The sequence below is a fragment of the Cetorhinus maximus genome, chromosome 1 (genome assembly GCF_964194155.1).
Source record: "Cetorhinus maximus chromosome 1, sCetMax3.hap1.1, whole genome shotgun sequence".
Classification (NCBI taxonomy): Eukaryota; Metazoa; Chordata; class Chondrichthyes; order Lamniformes; family Cetorhinidae; genus Cetorhinus; species Cetorhinus maximus.
Window position 1 is genome coordinate 170,028,588 of NC_135879.1, and position 24,505 is coordinate 170,053,092.

General features: G+C 43.7%; 1 protein-coding gene across 1 annotated transcript; it reads right to left on the reverse strand.

The window, feature by feature from the left end:
- Window positions 1–8,706: 8,706 nt before the first annotated feature.
- Window positions 8,707–24,051, reverse strand: LOC144674078 (granzyme K-like). Its single transcript, XM_078535808.1, has 5 exons — window positions 23,948–24,051; window positions 23,191–23,338; window positions 21,846–22,103; window positions 17,306–17,458; window positions 8,707–8,922 (listed from the first exon to the last, which is right to left on the reverse strand). The coding sequence occupies exons 1-5, from the start codon at window positions 24,034–24,036 to the stop codon at window positions 8,707–8,709; spliced, it is 864 nt and encodes a 287-aa protein (XP_078391934.1). The 5' UTR covers window positions 24,037–24,051.
- Between the last annotated feature and the right edge of the window lie 454 nt (window positions 24,052–24,505).

The following is a 24,505-nucleotide window of genomic DNA, read 5'->3' on the forward strand; positions in this document are numbered from 1 at the left end:
CCGCGGCATTCCACAGGGATCATTCCCCCCGGGACACCCTGGTCCACTCCTCCATCACCCCCTACACCTCAACCCCCTCCCACGGCACCTTCCCATGCAACCGCAGAAGGTGCAACACCTGCCCCTTTACTTCCCCTCTCCTCACCGTCCAAGGGCCCAAACACTCCTTTCAAGTGAAGCAGCATTTCACTTGCAGTTCCCTCAATTTAGTCTACTGCATTCGCTGCTCCCAATGCGGTTTCCTCTACACTGGAGAGATCAAACGCAGGCTGGGTGACCGCTTTGCGGAACACCTTTGGTCTGTCCGCAAGCATGACCCAGACCTCCCTGTCGCTTGCCATTTCAACACTCCACCCTGCTCTCATGCCCACATGTCTGTCCTTGGCCTGCTGCATTGTTCCAGTGAAGCTCAATACAAACTGGAGGAACAGCACCTCATCTTCCGACTAGGCACTTTACAGCCTTCTGGACTGAATATTGAGTTCAACAATTTTAAATCATGAACTCTTTCCTCCATCCCCACCCCCTTTCCGGTCCCCCTTTTTTCCAAATATTTATATAGATTTTTCTTTTCCCACCTATTTTCATTATTTTTATCTGTATGCTTGTGCACTATATTCAACAATAGGGCTTCCCTTGCCCCCCCTCCCCTGTCACCAGTCGCCTGCAGGGGTGCAAGAGCCTGGCAGGGTGGTCTGATAATGATATGCTGATGTTTTACTGCCATCAGTGGCGGAGCAGACAGTCACGACATGCGTTTCCATCATCGTGAAACTGATCACGCCATATTGTCCGCTCATGCCACTGATCACACCCGTCACCAGCGGGCACAGAAAATTCAGCCCTTTATTTCTGACCTCAGTGCACATACCTTCTCCTAATAACAATACAAATTGCTAATAGTTGTGATAGCTTGGCCAAGTTTTCTTTTGGAATTTGGTCAGCCTGGCAATCACCACCTGCCATATCATAACAAAACACAAATTCTAAATTTGCGGATGGCACCAAATTGGTGGAGGTGAGGAGATAGTCAGTATTGAGGAGAACATTAGGGAGCACACTTGTGAAGTGGACAAATAATTGGCAAGTTAAGTTCAACACAGATAAGTGTGAGGTAGCACATATTGGTAGGAAAGTTACTTGGAAGATGCAAGCCTGTGTAATGTACAGGCACAAGGGATCTCAGAGTACAAAAACATCAATCACTAAAAGTTAAATCATGGGTTAGCAAGGCCATTAAAAAAAAACAAGCACTAGGCTTTATTTCTAGAGGGATGAAATTCAAAAGTAGGGAAGCTATGCTAAACCTGAATTGGTTATACCACGCTCAGAGTACAGTGGGCAGTGCTGGCTGCCATTTTATAAAAAGGATATGGAAGCATTGGAGTGGGCACAGAGGAGATTTACAAGGATGATACCAGAAATGCGTGGGTATACTTATCAGGACAGGATTGACAGATGGCATCTCTTTTCTATTGAAAAAACAAGGCTGAGGGTTGATCTAAATGAGGTACTTAAAATTTGAAAGCTTTTGATAGAGTGGATAGAATGGAGAAAATGTATTCTCTTCTGCTGAAGAGCATAAATTGAGGTCTTTGATATAAGAAAGTCACCAAGAAATCCAATAGGGAATTCAGAAGAAACTTCTTTACCCAAAGAGTGGTGAAAATGTGGAACTCACTTGAGTGGAGATGCGGGGTCTGAGGGTGACAAGGAAAGTGTGCTAACTTGGGAATTTGGTGCAGGTGGGAATTTGTTGCAGGGAGGGAAGGAGGTGCTGATTTTTATACCTTTTTTTATCCTGCAGTAGATGATGAGTGTTCATAGCCATTAATTAGGCGAGCAGATAGGTAATTGGTTGGGTGAGTTTTAAAATTTTATCCTTTTAAATGTGGACAGTTGTTTAAACTGGTATTGGGGAGATATAAGTATTACATTAAATTTATAGCCTAACTAGTTAATCTGACTACAGATAACAGTTGAATGATAACAAAATAAATATGGCAGGGCAGGCGATGTGTTGCATCTGTAGCATGTAGGCCCTAGTGGACACCAGTGTGGTGCTTGGCAACCACATCTGCAGTAAGGGTTTGCAGCTCCAGGAACTTCGGTTCAGAATTAATCAGCTGGAGTTTGGGCTTTGGACATTACAATGCATCGGAGTGGGTGGTGGGGGGGAGGTTGTGGGCGTGGGTGGGAAAGTTAGCAGGACACTGGACAAGGAGACTGTCATGCCCCTTAGGGTAGGGATTTTAGATTTTGTCCAAGGTTAAGGACAGGAGGGCGTAACTGCAAGTGAGGCAGGTATGGGGATCCAAATGGTAGCAATGGAGGAGCCTCAGCCCTTGCAATTGCCCAGCAGGCTACAAACATATGAAATAGGAGCAGAAATAGGCCATTTGGCCACTTGAGCCTGCTCCACTATTCAATAAGATCATGGCTGATCTGTTTGTGTTTCAGGTTCCATATTCCTATCTACCCCCAATAGCCTTTTATTCCTTTGCTTAACGAGAATCTATCTACCCCTGTCTTAAAAATATTCACTGACCCTGTTTCCACAGGTGGAGAGTCCCAAAGTCACACAACGCTGTGAGAGAAAATGTTTCTCCTCATCTCTGTCCTATAAGGGTGACCACTAATTTTAAACAGTGCCCCCTAGTTCTGGACTCACCCACAAAAGGAAACACCCTTTCCAGGTCTGCCTTGTCAAGGCCGTTCAGGATCTTATATACTTCAATCAAGTCACCCCTCAATCTTCTAAACTCCAGCGGAAACAAGCCCAGCCTGTCCAACCTATCCTCATAAGATAACCCACTCATTCCAGGTGTCAATCTGGTAAACCTCCTCTGAACCATCTCCAACACATTTACATCCTTCCTTAAATAAGGGGACGAAAACTGCACACAATATTCGAGATGCGGTCTCATCAATGCCCTGGTATAACTGAAGTATAACATCCTTACTTTTATGTTCAATCCCTCTTGTAATAAAGGATAGCATTCCATTAGTCTTCTTGATTACATGCTGTTCTGCATACTAACGTTTTGGGACTCGTGCACTAGAACACCTAGGTCCCTCTGAACCTCAGAATTTTGCAGTCATTCTCAGCTTTTTTATTCTTCCTGCCAAAGTGAACAACTTCACTTTTTCCTAAACTATACTCCATCTGCCAGATTTTTTCCCACTCACCCAAACTATTTACATCCGTCTGCAAACTCCTTATGTCTTCTTCACAACATACTTTCCTACCAACCTTTGTGTCATCTGCAAATTTAGCTACCATGCCTTTCCTACCCTCATCTAAGTCATTGATGTAAATTGTAAAAAGTTGAGGCCCGAGCGCAGACCCCTGCAGAACTCCACTCATCACATCCTGCCACATCCTGCCAATCAGAAAAAGGCCCATTTATGCATTTTCTCTGTTTTTTTGCCAGCCAGCTAATCTTCTATCAATGCTAATATGTTACCCACTACACTATGAGGTTTTATTTTCCACAATAGCTTTTGATGTGGCAGCTTGTCACATGCCTTCTGGAAATCCAAGTGCAGTGTGTCTACAGGCTTCCCTTTATCCACATCACATGTTACTCATTCAAAGAACTCTAATAAATTGGTAAACATGATTTCCTTTTCACAAAACTATGCTGACTCTTCCCGATCACCTTGAATTTTTCTAAGTGCCCAGCTGTAACCTCTTCAAAGATCAATTCTAACGTCTTCCCCACTATAGGCTAACAGGCCTATAGTTTCCTGTATCCTGCCTCCCTCCCTTCTTGAATAGAGGTGTTATATTTGCTACTTTCCAATCTGGTGGAACCATTCCAGAATCTAGGGAATTTTGGAAAATTAACACCAACGCATCTACTACCTCATTAGCCACCTTTCTTAAAACCCTAGGATGAAGCCCATCAGGACTTGTCAGCCCGCAGCTCCATCAGTTTGCTCAGTACCGCTTCCCCAGTGATTGTAATTTCACCAAGTTCCTCTTTGCCTTCCACATTCTGATTTATAGCTATTACTGGAATGTTTTTTGTATCCTATGTAGTGAAGGCAGATGCAAAATATTTAAAATAAACATGGAAAATGCTAGAAAAACTCAGCAGGTCTGGCAGCATCCGTGGAGAGAGAAACAGAGTTAACTTTTCGAGTCCCTATGACTCTACTTCAGAGCAAATTATTTGTTCATTTGATCCTCTATTTGCATATTATCTACTATTAATTCCCCAATCTCACTGTCTGGAGGACCAACACTCACTTTCCTTACTCTTTTCCTTTTTAAATATCTGTAGAAACCCTTGCAATCTGTTTTTACATTTCTAGCTAGCTTCCTCTCATACTCTGATTTATTTCTCCTGATTAACCTTTTAGTCATTCTCTGCTGTTCTTTATATTCTGACCAATCATCTGTCCTACCACTCACTTTTGTGCAGTTATATGCTTTCTCCTTAAGTTTTATGATTTCCCTAACTTCTTTAGTTAACCACGGATGGTGTATCCTCCCTTTAGAATTTTTCTTTATAGTGGGAATATACTTATTCTGAGAATTCTGAAATATCCTCTTAAATGATATCAACTGCTTCTCTGTTGATATATTCCCTAGCCTAGTATCCTAGTTCACTTCAGCTAGCTTAGCTTTCATGCCCACATAGTTTCCCTTATTTAAGTTTAAAATACTAGTCTTAGGCCCGCTCTTCCCCCTTTCAACCTGGATGTAAAATTCAATCATATAGCAGTCGCTGCTACTGAGAAGTGACTTTACTCTGAAGTCATTAATTAATCCTGTCACATTGCACAATGCCAAGCTCAATATAACCTGCTCTCTGGTTGGTTCCTGAATATGCTGCTCTAAGAAACAATCTCGAAAGCATTCCATGAGCTCATAATCCAGACTACTACTGCCGATCTGATGTCTCCAGTTTACATGTAGACTAAAGTCACCCATGATTATTGCTGCCCTTTATCACAAGGACCCAATATTTCTTCTCGTATACTTTGTCCTACATTGTGGTTACTGTTAGGGGGCTGTAGACCACTCGCTCTAGTGAATTCCTTCCCTAATATCCCTCATCTCCGCCTGAACCAATTCTACACCCTGATCCCCTGAACCAAGGTTATCTCTAATATTGCACCGATGCCACCCTTGATTAATAGTGCAACCCCTCCATCTTTACTTAGCTTCCTATTCTTCTTGAAGGTCATATACCCCATAATATTCAGGACCCAGCCCTTGTCATCCTGCAGCCACATTTTTGTAATGACTATCAGATCATATTTATTTGCTTCAATGTGCATTATCAATTTGTTTACTTTGCTATGATATGTTTGTTATGTTTTATCTTTTTGTTATCTTTGTTGTTAGTCTTGATTGTTGGTGCATCCTTAGGTTTTTTTCTCTCTGCCCCATCCTGCCACCCTGTGACCCTCATTTCCCATGTTACTATTTTCCTCTCTTGCCTTGTCTGTACTCTTTGATACTCCATATCTTTCCACTTGTGACACCTTGCTCCACTATTTAGTTTAAAATCCTCTCTACATTCCTAGTTATATTGTTCACAAGAACACTTGAACACAGTTCAAGGTTCTTGCAGCTTGGTGGACGAGAGCAGGAACTGTAGAGTGGATGACCAAGCTGACCACTGTGTTGCAGGGAGCCATTCAAGAGGGAGAGTGAAAAGGAATGTAGATAGATACTGTTCTTTGCTGCCAAGAGCAAAAGCGAGAGTCCTGAAGGCTTTGTTACCTACCCAGTGCCAAGGTTAAGGACATTTCCTCTGGGCTGGAGAGGAACTTGGAGTGCGAGGGGAAAGGTTCAGTTGCCCTGGTCCATGTGGCTATGAATGACATAGGTAGGGCTATGAAAGAAGTTCTGCTGAGGGAGCATGAGGAGCTAGGGGCTAAATTAATACGCAGAACCACAAAGGTTTATGACCTGAGCCATGAGCAAATTGGCATAGGGTAAATACAATCAGAGAGTTGAATTCACGGCTTAAAAATTGGTGTTGGAGAAATGGGTTTTGATTCATGGGGCACCGGCACCAGTACTTGGGAAAAAAGTAACTAGCTGTACCTTTGGGATGGTCTTCACCTGAACTGTGCTGGGACCAGCGCCCTGGTGAGTTGTATAACTAGGGCTGTAGGGAGGAATTTAAGCTAAGTAGTGGGGGACTGGGGGTGGTGGCTGTGGGGGGAGGGCTCATGTGAGGGGAAATTTGGAACGTTAAAGGAAAAGGATAAGGAAATAATGCAAGGCAGCAATAAGGATAATGATAACCAGAATGTGACAACAGGAACAGAGCATACAATAAAGTGCACCAGCGGTCAGAATAGGGAAAAATTGCTTTAAGCTAACAGAAGGGGAGGAGAGTTTGGGTGAAGGAAGATAAAAGTTAAAAGATGAGCCAATAGAAAAGTATATTGATGTGTGTAAAGACAAGCTGAGCGGGACAGGAAGGCACAGAGTTTAACAGTAACAGTGCATCAGAGAATAAGGTCCATTCAGGGAATAGTAGTTAAAAATTAAATTTGGAGTGACTCAATTTGAATGCATGGAGCATCTGCAATAAGATAGATGAACAAGTGGCACAAATAGTGATTAATGGTTTAGATCTAATTGCCATTGCAGAGACATGAGGGTAGAGGAAGTTTTTATTGAGTCTGCAAGAGCAGGAAATGTAGTTTGCAGGGTGACTGAATTAGATGGGAGTCAAAATTTTGATTTCCCGATAATGGGTTGAGATGCAGAGATGAAGTCAGCCCTATGTATGTTTTTAAATCAGAAGCATCAAGGCCATAAAACTCAGCCTGACTCCAACCGAGTCACTAAAGTATACTCTTTTACTTTTTTTTAATGGACTCTAATTTGGTCAACCTATCCTTACCCCACTCGGTAACCTGCAGTTGTATGTGTGCGCGTGTGTGTGCGTGTGTGTGCGTGCGTGTGTGTGCGTGCATGTGCGTGTGTGAGCATGTGCGTGTGTGTGTGTGTTTGTGCATTGGCAAAGTCAATGTATGTTCTTTTATTTTGCCTAGATAAGTTTGGAAGTATAATAAAGCTAACCTCTTTCTTTGTTAAACTCAAGAAAACCCGTCTTATTGGTTCTTTTATGATCACAGCGTATAAACAGTTAAGTACCCACTGAATTGACAAGTATGTCCTTTTCAAACAACAAATCATGTTGCAGTTAAATGAGGAGAGGGAAAAGAGGGGAGCCATTCGACCCTCTTCACCTGATCGTAACAAAAGCAAATAGCATGATGGCCTTTATTGCAAGGATAAAGAAAACTTGCTACAATTGTACGGGGCTTTGGTGAGACCACATCTGGAATACTGTGTGCAGTTTTGTTCTCCATATTTAAGAATATAGTTGCACTGGAGGCAGTACAGCAAAGGTTCATTAAATTGTTCCCTGGGGTGAAAGAGTTGGACTGATGAGAGGCGGAGTAAATTGGGTTTATGTTTTCTGGAGTTTAGATGAATGAGAGATAATCTCACTGAAACATTCAAGATTACGAAGGGGCTTGACAGGCTGGTTACTGTGATGTTCTTTCCCCTTACTGGGGAATATAGAACAAAGGAGCATGGTTTCAAGCTAGGATTGAAATGAGGAAAAATTTTGGGTTGTGAATCTTTGGAATTCTCTACCCCAGAGGGTTGTGGATGTGCCATTATTGAATAGATTTAAGGCTGGGATAGGCAGATTTTTGGCCTCTCAGGGAAGCAAGGGATATGGAGAGTGGGCAGGAAAGTGGAGTTGAAGCCAAAAGTCAGCCATGATCATATTGCATCTTGATGGGCCGTACAGTCCTCTCTTGCTCCCATTTCTTATGCTCCTATCCTATGTAGCCATATGTAGTCTCATGACTAGGGCTTGGTGTGGTGGGGTGGGTGAGGGTATTGGGGCAGGGGGCAACGGTTCCCCAATCAACCACAGGCAATCCTGCAAGCCAATGTTTTAATGGGTATGTGCATTCTAGTGGAAACCTCACCAACGTTCTGTTTTGGGTAGTTGCATTGTTTTTGCTGGTTCAATTCCAAAGGTGTCTCTCCTTACACTTGAAGGTCGCTGGGCCACGTATGTCCTTGCCAAAGTTCTCCATGCTCAGGAAAGAAAAGTGTTTAACCTAACATAAATAAGGAGTGTGAGCTTCAAATAAAATAAACAGATATGCTACTATTGCAGATTTCTTAGTAACATGGTGATGGGCTCTGATCAATGTCAGGCCCAGATAGACAAATGATTAATTTTCAGTCTCCAATAACTCCTCTAATTTGCCTTATGCTTACTTGTTCAACTATTAAATTTGAATTATTTCAAGCAAAATCCCATTGAACGATTGAATTTATTGCTGGCTCTGAATTCAAATTCAGCAAATGGAAAATTAAGTTTCTGCACCTTGCTAGTAATTGTATGTGGTTCTTCCCACAAACACAAAGCAAAGTACCTTTGTGCACCAAAAGCCAAAAATTAGACCAAATAGTCCATTGGTGCATGTTTGCTACCACTTGCAGGGGTCCATTAAAAGTGTTACATTGTGGTTGGCTCATCACTGAAGCAATAGCACTAATATATATATCTTATAAATGTGCATAATGTACAGTTAGGAGCAGAAAGAGAAAAAGACTCTGCAAGTAAGAAAGTTAAAAAGCAGCAAAAAGGTTGCAACTGGTTCCCCTCACGAGAAATAAAACCAAGTGCAATAGTGCTTTTAGATGATCACTTTAATACCATTGTGAAGTGGCTTTAGCTGCGTGTAGATACAAAACTGATAATGTAGTTTGGGAGCCAGGTCTCCAACTGACTCAAAGTGAGACCTGCTCACACTACTTGGGCTTTCTCCTATTGCAATCTTACTGCAACTTGGCACAGAACCACTGTTGAAGTTTCCAGGCGCTCCATTGGTTTTCCTGGACATTTCATAAACCTAATTTTGAATCACTTTGGTGTTAGCCAACTTAAAATGCTCCTTTATAGAAATAGAAAATAGGGGGAATACTAAGCAGATTTGGCAGCATCTTGCACAGAGAAATACAGTTAAACACATCAGATCAATGAACTTTCAGTAAAACTGCCATCAACCTAAAATATTGCGGGGAGTTTTCTCAGGTCCTTAAGGATGGGTTTCGTGGTGGTGGTGGGAGAGGGTTTGGAGCAATCAAATATGGTAAATGGTGTGTTGCGCCAGTTTGCCAATAAGATCCCACCTCTGGTCCCTTTTCCCAAAAGACAAATTGCATCCGATGCTGACATGTGTCCACAGTAGGAACAGAATTAAAGTTGTTTAGGGTACAACTAGTCAATGCTTCTGATATTGCACTGGTCCCCTGCTTTGTCAGTACCCTAGTAACTCAGAGGAGGTGACTGCACAGTGGGAGGTCAGTGTTATGAAAATTTTTTATCTTTTTACTGTTTACTGGCAGAAAATTTCAAGGCAGATGTATTCTGATGGTATGTTGCATCGCTGGCTAGGCCAGAAATTATTTCCCATCTCTAATTGCTCTGAGCTGCCTTCTTGAACCCCTGCAGTTCCTGTGGTGTAGGTACAGCCACAGTGCTGTTAGGAAGGGAGCTCCAGGATTTTGACCAAGTAACATTGAAGGAACGGCAATATAGGTCCAAGTCAGGATGGTGTGTGATTGGAGAGGAACTTGCAGGTGGTGGTGTTCCCATATATTTGCTGGCCTTGCCCTTCTAGGTGGTAGAGGTCATAGGTTTGGAAGGTGCTTTCTAAAGAGCCTTGGTGAATTTTTGCAGTGCATCTTGTAGATGGTGCACACTGCTGCCACTGTGTGTTGGCGGTGGAGTGAGTACAAGTTGAAGGTAGTGGATGGATTGCCCGTCAAGTGAGCTGCTTTGCCCTGCATGGTGTCGAGCTTGTTGAGTGTTGTAGGAGCTGCACTCATCCAGGCAAGTGGGGAGAATTCCATCACACTCCTGATTTGTGCCTTGTAGATGGTGGACAGGCTTTGGGGAGCCAGGAGGTGAGTTACTCACTGCAGAATTCTCAGCCTTTGACCTGCTTTTGTGATCACAGTATGTATATGGCTAGTCCAGTTCAGTTTTTTGTCAATGGTAGCCCCGAGAATGTTGGTAGTGGGGGATTCAGCAATGGTAATGTCATTGAATATCAAGGAGAGGTGGTTAGATTCTCTACTGTTGTTGACGGTCATTCCCTGGCACTTGTGTTTGTTTTTTATTCATTTGTGGAATGTGGGTTTCGCTGGCTGGGCCAGCATTTATTGCCCATCCCTAGTTGGCCTTGACAAGGTGGTGGTGAGCTGCCTTCTTGAACCGCTGCAGCCCATGTGGTGTAGGTACACCCACAGTGCTCTTAGGAAGGGAGTTCCAGGATTTTGACCCAGCGACAGTGAAGGAACGGTGATATATTTCCAAGTCAGGATGGTGAGTTACTCGGAGGGGAACTTCTAGGTGGAGGTTTTCCCACCTATCTGCTCCCTTCCCCTTCTAGATGGTAGTGGTCGTGGGTTTGGAAAATGCTGTCTAAGGAGCCTTGGCGAATTCCTGCAATGCGTCTTGTAGATAGTACACACTGCTGTGATTGTGTATTGGGATGGAGGGAGTGAATGTTTTTGGATGTGGTGCCAAACAAGCAGACTGCTTTGTCCTGGATGGTGTCAAGCTTCTTGAGTGTTGTGGGAGCTGCACTCATCCAGGCAAGTGGGGAGTATTCCATCATTCCCCTGACTTGTGCCTTGTAGTTGGTTGACAGGCTTTGGGGAGTCAGGAGCTGGGTTACTCGTCACACTATTCCTAGCCCCTGACCTGCTCTTGAGGCACAGTATTTATATGGCTAGTACAGTTCAGCTTCTGGTCGATGGTAACCCCCAGGATGTTGATAGTGGGGGGTTCAGTTATGGTAATGCCATTGAACATCAAGGGGCGATGGTTGGATTCCGTCTTCTTGGAGATGGCCATTGCCTGACACTTCTGTGACATGAATGCTACTAACCACTTGTCTGCCCAAGCCTGGATTTTGCCCAGATCTTGGTGCATTTGGACATAGACTGCTTCAGTATCTGAGGAGTCGCAAATAATGCTGAACATTGTGCAATCATCAGCGAACATCCCCGCTTCTGACTTTATGTTGGAAGGAAGGTCTTTGAAGAAGCAGCTGAAGATGGTTGGGCCGAGGACTCTGCCTGAGGATCTCCTGCAGTGATGTCCTGGTAGATGTTGACCTCCAACGACCACAACCATCTTCTGCTGTTCTAGTTATGACTCCAACCAATGGAGAGTTTTCCCCCTGATTCCCATTGACTCCAGTTTTGCTGGGGCTCCTTGATGCCATACTCAGTCAAATGCTGCCTTGATGTCAAGGGTAGTCACTCTCACCTCACCTCGGGAGTTCAGCTATTTTGTCCATGTTTGAACCAAGGCTGTAATGAGGTCAGGAGCTGAGTGGCCCTGGCGGAACTCAAACTGGGCATCAGTGAGCAGGTTATTGCTAAACAAGTGCCGCTTGATAGCACCGTTGATTACCCCTTCCACTACTTAACTGATGATGGAGAGTAGGCTGATGGGCCGGTAATTGGCTGGGTAGGATTTGTTCTGCTTTTTGTGTATAGGATATACCTGGGCAATTTTCCACATAGCCGGGTAGATGCCAGTGTTGTAGCAGTACTGGAACAGCTTGGTTAGGGGCGCGGGAAGTTCTGGAGCACAAGTCTTCAGTACTATTGCCGAAATATTGTCAGGGGCCACAGACGTTGCAGCATTCAGTGCCTTCAACCATTTCTTGATTTCACGTGGAGTGAATCAAATTGGCTGAAGAATGGCATCTGTGATGCTGGGGACCTCTGGAGGAGGTCGAGATGGATCATCCACTCGGCACTTCTGACTGAAAATTGCAGCAAATGCTTCAACCTTACCTTTTGCGTTGATGTGCTGAACCCCTCCATCATTGAGGATGGGGATATTTGTACAGCCTCCTCCTCCAGTGAGTTGTTTAATTGTCCACCACCATTCACGACTGGATGTGGTAGGACTGCAGAGCTTAAATCTGATCCGTTAGTTATGGGATCGCTTAGATCTGACTATCACTTGCTGCTAATGCTGGTTGGCACGCAAATAGTCCTGTGTTATAGCTTCACCAGGTTGACACCTCAATTTTAGGTATGCCTGGTGCTGCTCCCGACATGCCCTCCTGCAATCTTCATTTAACCAGGATTGAACCCCTGGCTTGATGGTAATGGTAGAGTGGGGGATATGCCGGGCCATGAGATTACAGATTGTGTTCGAGTACAATTCTTCAGCTGCTGGCCCACAGCGCCTCCTGGACGCCGAGTCTTGAGTTGCTAGATCTGTTCAAAATCTATCACATTCAGAACGGTGGTAGTGCCACAAAACATGATGGAGGGTATCCTCAATGTGAAGCTGGGACTTTGTCTCCACAACGACTGTGCGGTGGTCACTCCTACTGATTCTGTCATGGACAGATGCATCTGCGGCAGGTAGATTGGTGAGGATGAGGTCAAGTATGCTTTTCCCTCTTGTTGGTTATCTCACCACCTACTGCAGATCCAGTCTAGCAGCTATGTCCTTTAGGACTCGGCCAGCTCGGCCAGCGGTGGTGCTACTGAGCCACTCTTGATGATAGACATTGAGGTCCCCCACCCAGAGCACATTCCATGCCTTTGCCACCCCTAGTGCACATTGAGGAATCCAAGTGGTGTTCAACATGGAGGAGCACTGATTCATCAGCTGAGGGAGAGTGGTACGTGGTAATCAGCAGGAGGTTTCCTCGCCTATTTTTGACCTGATGCCATGAATCTTCATGGGGCCTGGAGTCGTTGTTGTGGACTTCCAGGGCAACTCCCCCCTCCCGACTGTATACCACTGTGCTGCCACCTCTGCTGGGTCTGTCCCGCCCGTGGGACAGGACATACCCATGCGGTGATGGTGGTGTCTGGGACATTATCTGTGAGGCCTGATTCCGTGAGAATGACAATGTCAGGCTGTTGCTGTGAGACAGCTCTCCCAATTTTGGCACTAACCCCCAGATGCCAGTAAGGAGGACTTTTCAGGGTCAATAGGACTGAGATTGCCGTTATCGTTTCTGGTGCCAGGTGGTCCGTCCGGTGTGGCATGTATGTTATATGCCACTTATCAGCCCAAGCCTGAATATTGTCCAGGTCTTGCTGTATATGGGCACAGACTGCTTCAGTATCTGAGGAGTCGCAAATGCTGCTGAACACTGCGCAATCATCTGCAAACATCCCCACTTTTGACCTTATGATGGTAGGAAGGTCATTGATGTAGCAGTTGAAGATGGTTTGGTCTAGGACACTACCTGAGGAACTCCTGCAGTGACGTCCTGGTAGATGTTGACCTCCAACAACCACAACCACCTTCCTTTGTGCTAGGTATGACCCCAAGTAGCAGAGCGTTTTCCCCAATTCCCATTGACTCCAGTTTTGCTCCTTGATGCCACACTCGGTCAAATGCTGCCTTGATGTCAAGGGTAGTCACTCTCACCTCACCTTGGAAGTTCAGCTCTTTTGTCCAGGTTTGTAATGAGGTCAGGAGTGGAGTGGCCCTGGTGGAACCCAAACTGAGCATCAGTGAGCTGGTTTTTGCTGAGTAAATGCCACTTGATAGCACTGTCAACGATCACTTCCATCACTTTGCTGATGATCAAGAGTAGACTGATGGGGCGGTAATTGGCCAGGTTGGATTTGTCCTGATTTTTGTGTACAGGACATACCTGGGCAATTTTTCACATAGCCGGGTAGATGCCCATGTTGTCGCTGCTGGAATTGCTTAGCTAGTGGTATGGCTAGTTCTGGAGCAGCACAAGTCATCATCAGACTCCTAATTCCACATTTTTATTGAATTCATCTTTCACCATCTACTGTGGTGGGAATCACATCCATGTCCCCCAGAGCATTACTAGTCCAGTGACAACACCACTATGCCAACGCTGGGGACTTCAGGAGGAGGCTGAGATCATCCACTCGATTTTTAAAAAAATATTTATTCATGGGATGTGGGCATTGCTGGTTAGGCCATCATTTATTGCCCATGCCCTTTTTGAGAGGGCATTTTAAGAGTTAACCATGTTGCTGTGGGTCTGGAGTCACATGTAGGCCAGGCAATTGCAGCAAATTTCCTTCCCTATGGGCCTTAGTGAACCAGATGGGTTTTTACAACAATTGGGAATGGTTTCATGGTCATCATCAGACTTTTAATTCCAGATTTTTATTGAATTCAAATTCTACCATCTGCCATGCGATGGTGGATTTGAATGCAGGTGTCCAGTGTATTACCCTGGGTCTCTGGAACATTGGCCCAGTGACAATACCACTACGCCACCACCTCAATTACAAATGCTTCAGCCTTTTCTTATGTGCTGATATACTGGGCTCCCCCACCATTGTGGAGCCTCCTGTTCCAGTTGGTTGTTTAATTGTCTGCCATTGGATGTGGCAGGACTGCAGAGCTCAGATCTGACCCATTGTCTGTGGGATCACTTAGCTCCGTCTATTCATGCTGCTTTCACTGTTTGGTATGCAAGGAGTCCTGTGATGTGGCTTTATCAGGCTGACACCTAATTTTTAGGTATGCCTGCTGCTGATCCTGACATGCCCTCCTGCACTCTTCATTGAACTAGGGTTGACACCCCAGCTTGATGATAATGGTAGAGTGGGGTAAATGCCAGGCCGTGAGGTTACAGATTGTGTTCAAGTACAATTCTGCTGATGGCCCACAGCGCATCATGGATGCCCAGATTTGAGTTGCTAGATCTGTTCAAAATCTATCCCATTTAGCACGGTGGTAGCGCTACACAACATGATGGAGGGTATCCTCAATGTGAAGATGGGACTTTGTCTTTAAAGGACTGTGCGATGGTCACTGCTACCAATGCTGTCATGGACAAATGCAGCTGTGTTAGATGGATTTGTGAGGTTGAGGTCATATAGATTTTTCCCTCTCGTTGGTTCCCTCACCACCTGCTGCAGCCCAGTCTGGCAGTTATGTCCTTTAGGGCTCATCCAGTTCGGTCAATAGGGGTGCTACTGAAACAAAAACAGAATTACCTGGAAAAACTCAGCAGGTCTGGCAGCATCGGCGGAGAAGAAAAGAGTTGATGTTTCGAGTCCTCATGACCCTACTGAGCCACTCTTGGTGATTGGTGCTGAAGTTGCCTGTCCAGAGTTAATTTTGTGTGCCTGCCACCATCAGTACTTCTTTCAAGTGGTATTCAACCACTTGGAGGAGTGTTGATTGATCAGCTCATGAGGGGAGGGGGGTGGGGGGGTGGTGCAGTAGGTGGTACCCAGCAGAGGGTTTTGCTTGCCCAGGCTTGACCTGATACCATGAGATTTCTTCGGATCCAGACTCAATGTTGAGGAGTCCCAGGGCAACTCCTTTCCGACTGTATACCGCTGTGCCGCCACCTTTGGTGGGTCTGCACTGCCACTGGGACAGGACATATCCAGGGATGGTGATAGTGGTGTCTGGGACATTATCTGTAATATATGATTCCGTGAGTATAACTATGTCAGGCTGTTGCTTGACTAGTCTGAGAGACAGCTCTGCTAATTTTGGCCAATCCACCAGATGTTAGTGAGGAGAACTTTGCAGGGTTGACAGAGCTGGTTTTGCCATTGTTGTTTCCAGTGCTTCGGTCAATGCTGGGTGGTCCATCCGGTTTCTTTTTTTTTTTGGCTTCCTAGCACTTTGACACAACAGAGTGGCTTGCTAGGCCATTTTAAGAGTTAATGACAATGCTGTGGGTCTGGAGTTACGTGTAGAGAAGACCAGGTCAGGATGACAAATTTCCCTAAAGGGCATTAGGAATCAGATAGAGTTTACGACAATGGTTTCATGGGCACTATTACCGAGGCCAGCTTTTAATTCCATATTTATTCATTTTATTTAAATTCCCCCAGCTGCCATGGTGGGATTTGAACCCTTGTCCCCAGAGCTCGATTGCTGGTCCAGTGACATTACCACTACACCTTCCCATTGAGTACAGATCTCCTGGAAACTGATATCTTTGATAGTACTGGGAATGATGCAGTGCCAGACGCTCCTTTGATAATGATGGTGCCTCTGTTGTGTCTTTGCCACTCCTGTGGCATGGCCCTCAGCAGTGTTTTCTCTGGTGACCCAGCGAAGACTGTTTGCTACCCTAGCAATGGGCTGTGTGCCTCCCACCTCCTGAATCCCCACACCATCCCTAACTGGACATGCTTCTGGAGGTGGCTCTTAATTGACCAATTATCCAATCTTTGGCAATCCCCCAATTCTCACCCAAGCCTCTGATTTCCCATGCTTCCCTGGTGCCTGATTCCAAGACCACCAATCTTCCATCACCCCCTCCTCCTCTCACCCTGGCCTCTGAGAATTCCCCTGGCCCCCCACACCTCCACCAGTGCCCCACACTGTCCCACCTCCCCAGTCCCCCTTCCTCCCACCTGCCCCCCACCTCCCCAGCCACTGCTGACTCCGTCCTCTCTGCTGACTGGCTGCAAACTGACAATGAAGGCCATGGCTGCCCAGCAATTTGCCAGCCTCTCATTCTAGCTGACTGGAGCTGGGTACAGAGAAAAACACGTTATAATCAGGTCCTGCCATTAAATTTGGCAATGCCTAAGAAAAATCTGCTCTTTGGGCCTCCCAACCTCAATCGTGTCACAACAAGGCTCCCCTCCTGGCCAAAATCAATAATTACAGCCATTTTGTTTATACTTACTTGATCAATGCTATAAGCATTAGACCAGAATATGATATATAAGATAATTAAGGTATGGTCTTTGAAAAAAATTGCTTTTAATGAAATACTGTATTGTATATTCTTGTAACAACACAAGATCAAACATTTGCAAAACCATGCTAAAATTTTCCACTTGAGAAACATTTATTAATAACAAATCAATTGTCACCCACAATGCAACTGTTCAACTAAAGATGGAAAAAAAAATCTATTTAAAAGTATAATTATTATATATTGAAATTATACAGTGGATTACTAGTTACTAGTTTAGCTGATATTTTAGTAAAGGTGTTAATCTACCACTTAAGCTCTCTCATGATGCACTTTTCAAGGAATGCACATTAAAAAATTCTACTTGAAGATGTAAAAAGTGAAATTCTGAAAATCATCAAAACAATTTAAAAACCCAAGTTTTTTCAATTACAGGCTTTGAACTACTTTCAACTCAATCAAGATAGAAATAAAAAGATTACTAAGAAGCTAATTGTGATATTCCAAAAGCACAAACAGTGTTTCTTCTTAATAAAGTTGATCCTTTTCATACCATGACTTATTCATTTTGCATTACATTCTTGATCCAAGAGAGATATTTGTTTGATAAATGTGTGTAAACACCAGGCTTGGTGTAATCCTTGCAGGGACTTCCAAATGAAGCAATGCCAATGTACACAGTTGGACCAGGCCATTTCATTTTACATAATAGTGGATCACCAGAATCACCCTGTTAGAACAAATGTTAACAAAATCATAATTTCATACAAACATGTGAACAAGGAGCAGGAGTAGGCCATTCAGCCCTTCAAGCCTGCTCCGCCATTTAATAAGATCATGGCTGATCTGATAGTAACCTTAAATCTGCATCCCGCCTACCCCCGACAACCCATCACCCCCTTGCAAGAATTCTAACCACCTCTGCCTTAAAAATATTCAAAGATTCTGCTTCCACCCCCTTTTCAGGAAGAGAGTTCCAAAGACTCACGACCCTCTGAGAGAAAAAACTTCGCCTTATCTCTGTTTTAAATGGGTGACTCCTTATTTTTAAACGATGACCCCTAGTTCTAAATTCTCCCACATGAGGAAACATCCTCTCCACATCTATCCTGTCAAATCCCCTCAGGATCTTATATGTTTCAATCAAGCCATCAGGCAATGATCATAATTATAGGAAACATTAGCAGATCTCCCATGGCATTACTCATTGTACTTACGCCTGGATTTTCTGAGATGGGGGAGGTTCTTGTGATCACCTAGTATACCTTCAGTGGACATTTGGCAGAAACCCTGGAGAAATAATTCCTCTTTACTCTGTTTCTGTGGCGTTTTCACCAATGTATCGCTGAAGTTATTGTAGAATATTGGTGATTCCTTGCATAAATTTTACATTATTGCTTTGTGAAGACAAAAACATTATAGAATTATTACACCATGAGCTTTACTTGGATATTTGACTGAACCTCAGAGTCCACTATTACTCCTATAAGCAAGCCTTTACTCCTTAAGAACCAAAGCATTATCCTATGTAGTAGTAAAAGGTGCACGAGCAAAAATGAACAGTGATATATCACATAATCGGGAGAATTTTCTCCCTGTTGGGCAGGCTGGGCGGGTGCGGGTGCGCAGCCAATCGCTGCCCGTGATCGGCTGCAGGCCGCCATTTTACGTGGGTGGGCCAATTAAGGCCCGCCTAGCATGATGCGCACCCCAAAGCGCTCAGCGCTATCTGTGTGGGTGAGGGGAGGAGGGAGAGCCGGGGCCTGCGCACGCACACGAAAGAGCTCAGAAATCTCCCTGAGGCACGGAACTGCCTCAGGGATATTCATTTGATTGTGAAAAATTGAAAAAAATAAATAAAATTATTCAGACATGTCCCCTCATGTGACAGTGTCACATGAGCTGGGACATGTCTATGAATTTTAGTAAAATTTTTAATTAAAGTTATAAACCCTTAAGGTTGGACGGGCAGCTTGACAAGTCCTTCAATTAGTTGATAAATGGCCTTAATAGGCCTTTGACAGTTCGGCAGGCAGGCAGCCGACTCTGGTGCATACCCGCTGAACTGAAAATCAGAATGACGTGCGTGACGTCAGGACGCATGCCCGATGTCACCGCACGTCATTTTATGCATCGGTGTGCGGGGCCCACCACGTAAAATGGCGGCCCACCCCCGCACACTGACCAGAAGATTCTGCCCAATGTTTATTTACAGCAAGAATGCTCTTAATTTCTCAAAATAAATAAGGTCACAATCTAATGCTAGCCCATTATTTTGTAGAATAGTTTTGTGCAATAGTTCTAAACAAATTTTCTTTTCTTATATTTCTTACCATTAGTGGTGGTAAAGTGATGGTCTGACCATCTTTGAAGTGAAGGATAAACTGTTTCATCTATCAGGGGAAATGTCCCTTTGTTAGGGGTACACTTTAGGCTCAACAGAAGAAAGATGACTTGGGCAAAGGCGGAGACAATGAGAGGTCTTGAACAGGAAATATTGGAGGACATTTCACTTGAGATGTGTTTGGGAACACCAAAGGATGAAATGTCTGTGGGGCGCTGGGGGTGAGTGGAAGGGTAGAGAATTGACTTTGTGGCTTTATCAGTAACAGTTGATAAAGACTTAGACTGTCCTCTGGGGAACAGAAGATTGAACTCTCAACTGTGCTCATTTCTTTAGTGGGATTCCCTGATTGTACATTTTCAGTAAGTGTTGGTGCGTCCAAGGTTTGCTGGTTGGGAAATTGCGGACTTGCAGTCTCAGGTTTTTGATTCACTTAAATTAATGATTGGAACAGTGGGAGCTGTGGCCCACACTTCCCTAACTGACAGTCCCTGCAAATATTGCTTCTCACTGGCAGCACTTAATTGGGTAATCAGCCCTAAATACCCCCACAAAAGGTTGCCTGTATTTTGAGCAACTGTCAAGCACATTCAAAGCCAAGTGACGATAATACATCTAACTGAACAAATTACAGAGTTTGTGTTTATCCAAAAACTGGCATTTCTCCTCCTTGGCCTTATAGACAGCTAAATTAATTACACTTGAAACATTATCAAGCTAAACGCTATCCATAGTTTATTTTTAAAAAGCGCTTAAGGTCAAAATTGGCAACATTCCCAGTATGAGTGTTAAGGTCTGCTGCACCCCTACCCGCACTGGACCTCCAGCACCAATTCCCTGAGAAGATCAGTGGTGATCAGGAAGAGGGTCCTTCATTTTAGTATCTCAGGTAGGTGAGCGTAATGCTAGAGACACATCTGGGAAGCCTATAATCTGCCTTGCACCAGAAAATTAGCAAATATAAGGAGGCACTGTAAGCCTCACCAATGATCCAGGGCAAGAGGATCCTGCTGGGCTCCACAATGGGCGCACTATATGCCTGGTTCAGTCAGTGAACCAGCTGCCAATTTTTCACCATGCTCAGAACTCAGGAACTCCCAGAATGTAAGTCCTTGCCCTTAGTACCTTCCCCATCTACATTAATGGCTTTGTTTGTGGTCAGTGGGGGTGTGAGGGGATGGTCAACTTCTTCCACTAACGAAACTCCAACAGAAGGTGAGACTCAATCTATCTGGGTTCCAGCCTAATTTGGAACTCTTCCCCTTCCATCCCGCACCTGCCTATGGCTACAGTGGGAACACACTGGAAGGCCTGTGGGTTTTCAACTGTCTTATGTATTGTGACAGGAAGGTCCAGCCCAAAATTACAAAAAACAAATATACTTAATTTTTGTCACATCTTCCACAGTTAAAATAAATTTATCAGCTCACTGTGATGACTTCAACTTTCTTCAGAAGCGAGACAACTACATGTAGCTAAACATTTTGCCTTAAATTGCTATGTATCAGCCAAAGCCTGGTAAAATTGGTAGTTTCTGCATATCTAAAAAAGGACTCCACTGCTTTCCAAAGGGTGTTCTGTTGGCCTGCTCAGAAGAGCAGGCTAAAATTGCAAACTGCTGAACAGCAAAGTAATTGGCGGGGGCGAAAGTCACTCTGACCATTTTAACTGCCCTTTACCTGGAGTGAGGGCGATTGCATTGGGAGAACACTGAAGTCAGAGGAAAGGAAAATCAAATGGTTTGTCTAAAGGAAATGATCTCCTACTGCCTGTTTTGCATCCCCACCAAAGTTGAGTTTCATACCATGTTAATCCAAATTATAAATGTTTAAGGGTCTGAGACCTGAACTTCTCAGTTTTGCATGATGTATTACTTGTTAAAGTAGCTTATTACCGCACACAATGCACAGTTTTGATCTGTTCAGATGAACTGTTCTCTTTTCTATTCTATGTTGTAGTTGTTACCTGCCCTTTAACAGGCTATCTACATTTGTTGATCACAGTACAATATTGTTTTTGCTCTTAAGGCAAGCTTGCTTCAATTGTTTCAGTTAGATTTATAAATCAATTGAAATTAATTTCTTGCAGGTTCAGTCTCCTTCACAAACTTATTAGTTCACATCATAATATTCAGCTCTTCTTATCTTGCACAACATTGTCTTAAACATGATTCAGATGGATTGTAGTGTCAATAAGACAATGATGGTCATTGGAAAATTATGCATGTTGTTATCTTTGCCTCTCACAGCAATATGCATTCTGTCACATCATATCTATTCTCAAATATATATTTCTATTGAAGTTTAAGGAAGTAAATTTCTGTCTTTTACTTCGGAGCCCTGTGTTTAAATACAGTGTGAATGGATGCAAATCTGTAGCTCCTGGCTGCAAAGGTCACCTGTGAAATGAATCTGATCAGCCTCAACCTAGTTCCTGGATTGGCAAGGGCTGCAATCCAAAATTGCCCAAAAGTGCTGTCACTTGGAAATAGCACAAAGATAAAGGATGGTTCATGTAGGGAATGGAAAAGTGACATGTTCTGGAAGAGCTCCACTTCTGAGGTTGGCACTGAAGCACGTGGCTGTGACAAAGCAGAGGGAATTTTACTCAGCACCTAGCCGTGCCGTGCCTGCAAAGGCTGGCCCAAAATTGACAGTATTTCATTCAACAGCATTTCATTCCTCACCTTAACAATCACAGAAGAAATTTAAAAGAAAGGCAGCTTACATTGCTATCTTTAATTCAATTGTTCTAACATAAACTGTCAACTTACCGGACATACATCCTGTTGTTGGTTTTTATCACCAGCACATACCAAGTTTTTTGTGAGATTAAGTGAATATATTTTCTTGCAGATTTTCATTTTCATGACAGTCAAGTTGGCTTCCTTTAGAGTATCAGAATGCAAGTGAGCTGCATTAGTTTCTCCCCATCCTGCAACACTGCATTTGGTTCCAGGTTTGACACTTTTTGTTGATTTAGGCAGCTTTAGAGTCGACACAAACTTGTTTAGAATGGCCTTATTCTTCAACTGCAGCAGAGAAAGGTAAAATTTCAGCCAATTAATTATTCTAGATGCATGGAATTATAATAAAGGAGCCCCAGTTTTAGGACATAAGACACAACATAGGAGCAGGAGTCAACCATTTAGCCCCTCGAGCCTGTTCTGCCATTCAATGAGATCATGGCTGATCTGCAACCTAACTTCATATAAAGCTGCCCTTGCCCCATATCCTTTAAATGCCTTTGGCTAACAAAAATCTACAATCTCAGATTTAAAATTAACAGTTAATCAATTGCCATTTTTGGAATAAAGTTCCAAACTTCTACCAACTTTTTGCCTGTAAAAGTGTTTCCTGCTTGTAACCTCAGAATAATTGTTCCCATTAATGCTAGGGAGGGGTGGTGGGGGGGGGTTGGTTATGGTGGGAAAATCAGCAGCAGGGGGCACTCGTAGATTTTCTAGTGCATCTTTGGATGTTCTGTTGTTTGGAGAGAGGACTAAGAAAGGGAAAGGCCAGGAAAGAGGGTTTCAAATATTAAGGTAGAAGTGGCTGTGGCAGAGGCAGTCAATGTTGACAGGGGACAAGGGTGCCTGCATCTTGTGAGCCCTAGAGAGAAAATGGTTCTCTGCATCGTCCCATCCCATGCACTTTCCTTCACAACAGCTTTCCCCTCCTGAGCTCATGCTTTCAGATACCCAAGAACTACACCAGCCCTGACACAGCAGCCCCAGGAGGAAAGAAAGTAACAGCACAGAACTGATGAGGAAGCCTCATCACTTGTTCTGACACTTGCACAACTAGCTGAGACAATGGCACTGCACTAACTTTGGATGTTAGTATAGAGTTAGGATCAGTACATGGTAAGTCACTGGCCATGAGTGAGCTGGAGACAGACCAGGGGTAAGGATGGGTCATTTTCCAGCTTACCAGAGGTGAGAAGTGGGAAGCAAGGTGAGGTTGGGGGAGGTGTTGCAAAAGAATGGTGCACAAGTCATGCAGCTTGTGGCCCATGGTGTTGTGAGCCTGCAGGAAATCACTGTAAGCCTGCATAGCGGTGTTAGCTGAATGAATTTGTAACCCATCAGATTTTTTTTCTAAACATGAAGATCCTACCTGAAGCAACATGATGTCATCTCCAGCAGATGGCCACTTGAAGTTTGGATGTGGAAACATCTTCATCACCTTTATTTTCTGTTTTGTTTTTTGCTTGGAAAGTGAATGAGCTCCAAGAACCACTTCTAGTTCTACCACTTTTGTATCTCTGCAATTATTTTGAGTATAATTTCGTTACTTGCAAGTAAAATGTGACTATAAATGTTTTTATTACAAGGAAAATATTCTTAAGTCACAGCACAGCCCAATGAAGTTCAATTCTATTACAATGTTTCTGTCAGGTTGGCGAATTTATGCATTTACACTGCTGCTGGGTTAGACTGCGACAAGAATCACATGTCACAATACAATGGATTTAATGAATGGATTAAAAAAATACCATAGTTAATACTTAGAATGATTGAATCAGTTATAGAGGGAAGCAAACAACCTTCTCAGGCACCTGCTTGCAGCACTTTGAAATGGATTACACGAGAACGAACTGAATTATTTTTGCTCTAGGAATAAATATATCAGAGAGGAGGTCTTATCTTAAAATCACACCCAGAATATAGCATCTCTGACTGTGCTGCACTGGATTGTCAGCCTAGATGATGTGTTCAAGTCTCTTGAGAGGAGCATCAATGCACAACCTTCTGGCTCAGAGATGAGGGGGCTACCACTGAGCCAAGTCTGACAGCTAAAATTTCATTGTAGGCTTGAGATTCCCCTGCAAATGGAACATATGCTAGACTTAAAATAAACTGCAATGTCTTACTTGCTGCAATGTGCTGCAGTCAATACCCACTGAGGTTCAATCAATGCTCCACCACAACTATGTTTTTCATTAACCTGAATAGATGCCATGTAAAGCCTTGAATGACTCTCAACATCATGACCCCCGATGATATCCAAACAACAATCTACAATGGAGAAACAGAGATTAGATTATAGAATGTAAGCAGCTAAATTTGATTCCGGTAGTGTCCCATCCCAATATCGAGATAGTGTTAAAGCATGGCACAGTAATAAAATGTAGATAAAAGGTTTATAAATATAAAATGACATAGTTCACATACTTACATCCTTGCATGAACAGGTAGATGACTGCAATAATGATCAACATCGATGACAGCAAATTGCTCATTTTGCCAGTTCCGTGTATTCAGCACCAAAGCAACAACCCTTTTAATACAACTGAACAGGAAGTGGGAGGAATAAGTTATTGACCAAGGTGGTCAATGCTTCTGACACTACTAATAACAAATGAGCGATTGTAATTCAGGAAAACATGATAGTTCTGTACTGCAAAGTTAAGTGTGCATGACAAAGAGTC

What these genes read in the sequence shown, in the direction of transcription:
- LOC144674078 (XM_078535808.1), bottom strand. Translation starts at nt 24,036, where the DNA reads ATGGCATCTATTCAGGTTAATGAAAAACATAGTTGTGGTGGAGCATTG. An exon ending in ACTGCAGCACATTGCAGCAA is followed by an intron (nt 23,339 to 23,947) that starts GTAAGACATTGC and finishes AAATAATTGCAG; the next exon opens with AGATACAAAAGTGGTAGAAC. An exon ending in AACAACAGGATGTATGTCCG is followed by an intron (nt 17,459 to 21,845) that starts GTAAGTTGACAG and finishes TTGTTCTAACAG; the next exon opens with GGTGATTCTGGTGATCCACT.